This window comes from Camelus bactrianus, chromosome X (genome assembly GCF_048773025.1).
Source record: "Camelus bactrianus isolate YW-2024 breed Bactrian camel chromosome X, ASM4877302v1, whole genome shotgun sequence".
Taxonomy (NCBI): Eukaryota; Metazoa; Chordata; class Mammalia; order Artiodactyla; family Camelidae; genus Camelus; species Camelus bactrianus.
Genome location: NC_133575.1, coordinates 63,719,419 through 63,727,143, shown reverse-complemented (window position 1 = coordinate 63,727,143; position 7,725 = coordinate 63,719,419). Strand labels below are relative to the sequence as shown.

Here is a 7,725-nt window from a genome sequence, read left to right as displayed (position 1 = left end):
CCCCTCCATCTACCTTCCCATCTGCAGCCTATCCAAGAAAATGAAGGCTGTTTTCACAAAGCTCCCTCAGTGGAGACAGGCTATGGGCTTCAGAATCAAGGAAACCTCAGTGGGAAAAACTCCAACCTGGAATTTCTTGGACAGAGGGGTGGTGACTCTCAACATATTCAAGTCATTTTAATAAGTATATGAGCAGATGGAGGATTCTCTAGCACAAGCTGAATTTTTCTTTGGTGTTATTACTTTCACAAAACAGACCCCTCTACTGTCTCTAATAGCAGGACTATTTATAGACCCTTTACGACTACCACCCCCAGTCACCAACCTTAGCATGAATTCATATGGTGAGGTTCTTTATTAGTGTCACCAATGAGGGAGAACTGACTTTTAAGAAACAGCATGATTACACTGGCTGCACATGTAAAAGTTCCAATAATGATTTCTAATTCAGCCCCTTTGAAATTTTTTTTTCCCAGTAGAGCTGGGTTAGCATCTCACTAAATTTTCTATCTTTCACCCACAATTCCACCTCCCTAAACACATAGGTACACACACATCCCTGCTTTTCTCCCTGCAGATTTCACAGCTGGTGACTAAAGAGAAATAAGCTCAGGGCTGAGACCTTAGTCTGGTTTCCCTGACCTGAGAGAGTGAAAGATCTGGATTATTTCGGGGATTTTCTACAAGCTTTTGACACGCCTCTGCGTCTCCTCATGTCCTACCTGCAAAATGGGGAGTGGAGGAGGCAGGCACCCTATATTTCTGATTTAGCACTGCTCTAGGTTGGGAAATTAAAAAGACAAAACAAACAAATGTCAAGGAATGAAAAGAAAAATGTGTTGAGAGAGCAAACCAAGCAACTATAAACGTGCTTCTGAGTGTTCTTTAAAGGGAAGGTATTATTGTAAATGTACAGAACAGCCTGGAACTGTGCTTTAGGGCCCTGGGTGGGTGCAGAGAGGAGGAAGCTTGAACTGGTGCCAAGTTACAGTTCCCGGCCCCGCGGGAGTCCAGGTCCAAGTTTGAGAAAACAGAATCAGGGTCAGGAGCTATTGTGGCCTGGACAGAGGCAGAAAGACACGACACGGCAGGCTTCCTTCCTATCTTGCTCTTATCTGAGAGAGCAGAGAACTGGTGGGAGCACGCCTGGAGTGCAGGTGAGGCTTCCGAGTCCGGCCCTCAGCTCTACCCCGCCTCCTCTTCTCTCACTGGCAACCCCCACCCCCATTCCAGCACTTAGACCCCCTCTCGCTCCTCCTTCGGCCCCTCCCTGGGCCCGCCCACGGTATCCCACCCAGCTTGGGACTGCGTCATAAGTATCCCCAGACCTGGGTTTGCAGTAGTGTAAGGCAAGAGGGGGAGAAAGAAGGTGCTGCTAGGGCTAGCGCGATTCTCTCCTCTTCCAACCTGCAGCCCAGGACACTGATTCGAGCCGCGCCTTACCGCGCAGCCCGAAGATTCACCATGGTGAAAATCGCCTTCAATACACCCACGGCGGTGCAAAAAGAGGAGGCTCAGCAAGACGTGGAGGCCCTCGTAAGCCGTACAGTCCGAGCTAAGATCTTGACCGGCAAGGTAGCGGTCCCCACTTCACCCCCGACTGCCTGCCAGGGTCGGGAAGGTGGGGAGAGGATGGTTGGCGGGGAGGGAGAAGGGTAGGTGGTTGAGGACAAAAAGTAAACTGCTCCGGAGCTCCTGTGTTCCCAAGCAGTCCTCTCTGCACTGTCCATTGGGTTTGCCCAGTAGCCCCCATTCTGTCTAGTCGCGCCACCTTCCGCTTGCTGTGCCCCACGCCCCTTGGCATCTCCGCGCGTAGCGCCACGTTCCGTCTGTCCCAGCCCACTCTCTACATCGCAGAGGGATGTTGGAGGGAGTTTGAGGAGAACCCCTGGGACACGAAGTCACCTTCTCCTAGGGAACATGTGGGTGGCTGGGGATCAACGAGAGGCACACCACCCAGTCAGCTCCGGGGGCGTCCACAGCCTCCACAGGGGCGGAGAGGAATCGCAGGGTGAGCAAGAACACGAGTTTTAATTCTTTTTACTTTTGACGTATATAAAGTTCGATGAATCTAAGTCTTTCTAGGATTGCTGAGTGTTTGCGGAGGTGGGACAGGGACAAGGGGCAGCTCTGACCCTGACCGGTATGGTTTGGGGCAAGTATATCTGTGCCTGCCTGTGCATATTTTCAGTTTCTCCCTGGAGGAGATAAGAGGGGTTAAGCATTCGGTAAAGGAGTTGTCAAAACTGAAGTTGGTCTTAATTAGAATTTGATATGTTCACTGTGCTCTCTTATGCAAGAGCCTTGCATGTTTTCGGAGTGGCATTTCCTAAAGAAAACACTCATCTTTCACAGAAAGAAATGTTGAGGGTTTTTGCTCAATATCCTTTGAGCGATATACTCTCTACCCACCCTCCCCCATGGAAAGATCTTAAGGAGGTCCGACCTTGTGATTTAATCTAGCATTGCCAGCAACTAGGGGAGTTTCCCCCCTAAAAATGTTACCAGTTGTTTATTCAGTTCAATTTCCTTTAAATGTCTATCTAACATGTTTTCAGCGTTTGTAAACTACTCCACGTTTTCCTCATTTAAATCTCAATGTTAAAAGACACAATCATATTTTTCTTCTTGTTCTGCAAAATCTATGCAGTGTTGAAGTTTGCAGACCTGTCCTAACTTGTCTTGTTCTGTCTATAAAGTTTAAACTTCTGTTTTCAGAGTGGAAATTTGGAAAGATCATTGAGTGAAATGAGAATCCATGTAGTAAAACTGATTATGCGCACAATTTGAAATGCTAATGTGTTTTGCAGAATTTTTATCACAGAAACTTTAAATAGTTAACCAAGCAATCAAACTAGCTTTTGTGTATTACACATTTCGTAATTTGAAAATAACCCCTTGCACTGTTGAGGTTTTGATTAAATGACAGAAGGTCAAATATGTAATTGTCCCACTTACTTTGTAAGGGAAATATGGCCAGATTTTTTGGGGAGGTCTAATTAGGTGCCAGTAGTTAAATATAGCCAGACAGTAATCCTTTTTTTTTCCCTTACTACCACAGACTTCATGATTTGTAGTTGAATTCAGTTAATATGAAAGCAATACTTATGCTAGGCCTGTGGTGTGATGAAGAATAAACAAGAATGAGCATATGCAGTATGATTATATTTCTCTGTTAAGTGTTTGAGAAGTTTCCACAGGACCCTGACCTGGCCACTGTAAGACATTGACTCAATAATATTTGGCATATTATATTGTGATATATTGATCAGCTTATCAGAAATTGAACACAACAAAATAGTATGTCAGAGGCTGTGTACAGTGACTTTAAATACAGTTCAGAGGGAAGTGAGCTATGATAAGTGACAGCCCCTACCACACTGAAGTCCAGTAAATTTAAGTGAAAAAAAAATCCTTATTTCTAAATCCATTCATCCATCCATGAGTACTTAGTTTTCATACCTTGCTTACTATGGTGGGAAATTTTATGAAATTGACACTCTAATTCTTTACCTTGCTTAACAATAAAATCCCTGAAATATTGGAAGGAGAAATGAAATTGCAGTGCAGATTGCTTTTCTCACATCTCAGTGACAAGAAAAAAAATCATTTTTTGAGACTTTTGAATAAGTCATTTTGTAACTTATAGGGAAGTCACTTCATTTTTCCGGACCATTTTATCATCTAAAATATAATTTCTAAGCCTCTAGCTCTAGATTACAGTGATTCATAATCATACTTTATAGCCTTTGTAGTGTTAAAGTTAAAAAATGTAGCTAAGAACATTTGAATACTAAATTTCTTTGAATTTTAAAGAAAAATCACTTTTGAGAAGCCGTTTATGAAATGATTGCCTCTCCTTAGAATCCATGTATTTGTTTTCACCAAATTAATTGACGTTTAATTTGATCCCATAAGCATTATAGTAGTTGTCACAGAAAAGAGCTAGTGGCCTGAAAGACTAAAACAATTCAATTTACATAGCAGTCTGAATGGTTTACCCTCTGATTAACAAAGAAAGACTAGATTTGTGGACTTCGTTTATTTTACCCTTCTGTACTAATGCTGCTTATACCATGTTGTGACATACAAGAATGGGATTGGGGGGCCCCTTGGTCCACTGCTCTGGGAAGAGTACAGAGCTAATCAGTTACTTGTTTGTTTTGGATCTTTCTTGTTCCAGTTACTAAACAAATTAAGGATTTAAGAGAATTTTATAGTCACTATCACACACACAGCTTTTGTGCCTAGCTATCGCAAATGCTGTTCTTTAAAATCTAGTGTTTTGTCTAGAACTTAGAAAACATTATTTCACTAAAGAAATACACAGCCATAGAACATGGGGTGACATTAGGAAGCCTAATTACTCATTGAAATTAAGAGCATTGTGAACTATATCTCATCTTTAATATTTTAATTTCTAAAATAGGAGGAAATGGTATATACCTACTTTATAGAGCTCCTTCTTATAAAACTTAATTTTCAAAAAACACCTTTTCAAAAATAGTTAATAAACCAAAGGGTATTAATTCACCTTTAAGTTGGCAAACAAGTTGATTTACAAAAAATACTAAAGAAACATAATTGTATTCTAGAAAGTTAGTGATTATATCATTGCACAATCCAAAAAGTAATTAATGGCTTCCATTTATTTAAGGAGGATAACTTATTGCATAAGTGAATGGTTATTTTCAGCTGATTTTATAAGCATGGACTTTGAAATAACTTTATATCTATATTTGGATTTGAAAATGCTAGAAAAAGATTATAAATTGGAGATTTTCACATCTATTAAATATCAGAAAGTTCTTGAAATGATTTTAGGCTAGGATGACAACATCATTTTAAAATATCTTGGGTTTCAAGGGAGGTAAATGGTGCACAGAAGCAACAATGTGTCTAAAATTGCAATTTTTTTTTTTTTTTGCTTTTGGTTTTACTTTTTAATAAATAGGAACTTCGAGTTGCCACCAAGGAAAAAGAGGGCTCTTCTGGGAGATGCATGCTTACTCTCTTAGGCCTTTCATTCATCTTGGCAGGACTTATTGTTGGTGGAGCCTGCATTTACAAGTACTTCATGCCCAAGGTAATAATAATTAAAATTCTTATCATTTGGGTTACTAGCTGCTATACATTTAGTGGCAAGTTAAAAATAATTCTGCGGTGGTCACCAAAGAAATGAAGATTTAGGAAAAGTTTCAAATCACCTTTCAGCTTATAAAACGGATTTGTCTTCATGGTGATAACTGTAATCACCAATCCTCAGCTTGACAAATAGTACAATGAATTGACATGAGTATAAGAAATGATTCAAATGTTATGGTAGTAAGTATTAGAAAGTTTTGATTCTCCTTTTTTGTCTTTTAGAGTACCATCTACCGTGGAGAGATGTGCTTCTTTGATTCTGAGGACCCTGCAAATTCCCTTCAAGGAGAAGAGCCCTACTTCCTACCTGTGACAGAAGAGGCTGACATTCGTGAGGATGACAACATCGCAATCATTGATGTTCCTGTCCCCAGTTTCTCTGATAGTGACCCTGCAGCAATTATACATGACTTCGAAAAGGTAAGTCTCTCATTCTCATAGGTATTCTTGAAATTTCTTTTTTCCTCAGTTTATTGGTATGTATTAAATCTGTTTATAAATGTACAACTTTTTACGGCAAAGCTTCTTTCATTCTTTTCCTTTAAATATACATTAGTTGATTTTGAAAGGTTGTAGCTGCTTGTTCCAACAGTAGTTGGAAAATCTGCAGCATTGATACTCTCTGTATCACACCTAACTTTTTCCCCTCCCCAACAGGGCATGACTGCTTACCTAGACTTGCTGCTGGGGAACTGCTATCTGATGCCCCTCAATACCTCCATTGTTATGACTCCAAAGAATCTGGTGGAGCTCTTTGGCAAATTGGCAGTATGTATTTTGGATGTCAAACTTTTACATAAGCATTTCCAAATAATATTGCTTCCTCATTTTAAAAATTAATTATTTGAGCCAAAATATTCCATTTTACTGAAATAATTTTCAAATAAAAAGTATGCTGTGAATCTAAAACTGTTCCAAAAATAAAGTCTATTTTTTTTTTAAAAAAAAGGTATATCTACTATAGGTGAGTATTTAAATAGTCTTTTTAAGAATTTCTTATTTCAATCTTTAAAAAAAAATTAGAGTGGCAAATACCTGCCTCACACTTACGTGGTTCGTGAAGACCTGGTTGCTGTGGAAGAGATTCGTGATGTTAGTAACCTTGGCATCTTTATTTACCAACTTTGCAACAACCGCAAGTCCTTCCGCCTTCGTAGAAGAGACCTCTTGCTGGGTAGGTAATATATACCTTCCTTCACCCTGTGTTACTGAGACAGTGAAGAAGAGTATGGGTGGAGTATGGGAAAAACTAGAGAGCAAATCTAGATATATTTTCATTTACACAAAAATGAAAAAGCTGCTTTTTTGTACATTTCCTTACAGGTTTCAACAAACGTGCCATTGATAAGTGTTGGAAGATTAGACACTTCCCCAACGAATTCATTGTTGAGACCAAGATCTGTCAAGAGTGAAAGACAACAGAAAAAGAGTGCACTTAGTAATAGGAAGTCAGAGATTTACAATATGACTTCAAATTAAAGTGTGTGGGATATTCAAGATATATTTACTCATACATTTACTTTATGGCTTATACTAAAAAAAAGGGAAAAAACTACTAACCACTGCAAGCTTATGTCGATTTTTAATTTAATTGGCAGTGCTTGCTGTTTGAAACTGAAATGAAATGATTCTTATGTTTTTTTGAATTTATAGAGTTTAGATTTCTGAAAGCAGCATCAGCTAACATCCTGACAATCTATTCCATCCTTTCTCTTTTGTGTGTGTGTGTGTGTGTGTGTGTGTTTAAAGCAAGCTTTTCAGTCATACAATAGAACATGTTTTAAATTTAAAATATTTAAAATTCTTTTTGTCCTTTTTGTGTGAAGCATGTCAAATCTCTTAACATTGTTAAGTTTCATTTTATTTTTCATTTTTGCAAATTTCCTGAATTTAGAAATTACATCTTTGCATTTCTGTTAGGTGCTCTGTGATAAATCAAACTTATATGTGAAAAAATCTTTCAAAAGAAGTCATTTTCACTAATGCAGTGATTCTTTCTCACTGATAACTGTATTGTGAAATCCACAAAACTGTGTAAGTATTGAATGCTATGAGGAATTTAGATTGTGTGAATTCTACAACTCTATAATAAATTTTACCATATTCAACCACTGTTTCTCATTTGAGGGATACTTAATATGAACAATTACCACTACTTATTTCACTTTGGCATACCTGCAATAGATCTAAAATTATGAACTTAGCTTTGCCCTTACTCCCATGTCTACACATTTATATTTTATAATCTCATATTTTACTCCTCTTTTGATATTATATCAATTAATATTTTATAGACACCCCATAATTAGCTTACATGTAAATTCAACTATGTGTTAAGAGCCTTCAGGCCCATAGCAATTTCAAACCTTTAATGTGCTTCTTTTTTCACAAAAATTTAAGCAACCATATACGACTACAATAGTTCACTAAGAACTAACCTTGGATAAGAGGTTGATGACTTTTAATAACTTCACACCATATGATCTCTAGTCACTTATCTAAGAGTATAAACTCCCTACAAAGGGGGAAGTACTTTAGACTCTTTCTCTTGGGTTAGGTTAAAAACTGTTCCTGATATCA

The 7,725-nt window shown here is 38.4% G+C and overlaps 1 protein-coding gene across 3 annotated transcripts; it reads left to right on the top strand.

Moving 5' to 3' along the window:
* Positions 1-1,019: 1,019 nt before the first annotated feature.
* ITM2A (integral membrane protein 2A) lies at positions 1,020-7,253 on the top strand. Of its 3 annotated transcripts, XM_010950583.3 has the most exons (8): positions 1,020-1,157; positions 1,414-1,575; positions 1,916-2,011; positions 4,955-5,086; positions 5,368-5,565; positions 5,803-5,913; positions 6,169-6,319; positions 6,469-7,253. In XM_010950583.3, exons 2-8 carry the CDS (start codon positions 1,465-1,467, stop codon positions 6,555-6,557), a joined length of 888 nt encoding a protein of 295 aa, XP_010948885.1. In that variant the 5' UTR covers positions 1,020-1,157; positions 1,414-1,464; the 3' UTR covers positions 6,558-7,253. The 3 variants fall into 3 exon arrangements, with proteins under 3 accessions (XP_010948885.1, XP_010948886.1, XP_010948887.1); XM_010950584.3 differs by lacking the exons at positions 1,020-1,157; positions 1,916-2,011 and having other exon boundaries at positions 1,314-1,578; XM_010950585.3 differs by lacking the exons at positions 1,020-1,157; positions 1,916-2,011 and having other exon boundaries at positions 1,315-1,575.
* The last annotated feature ends 472 nt before the right edge of the window (positions 7,254-7,725 follow it).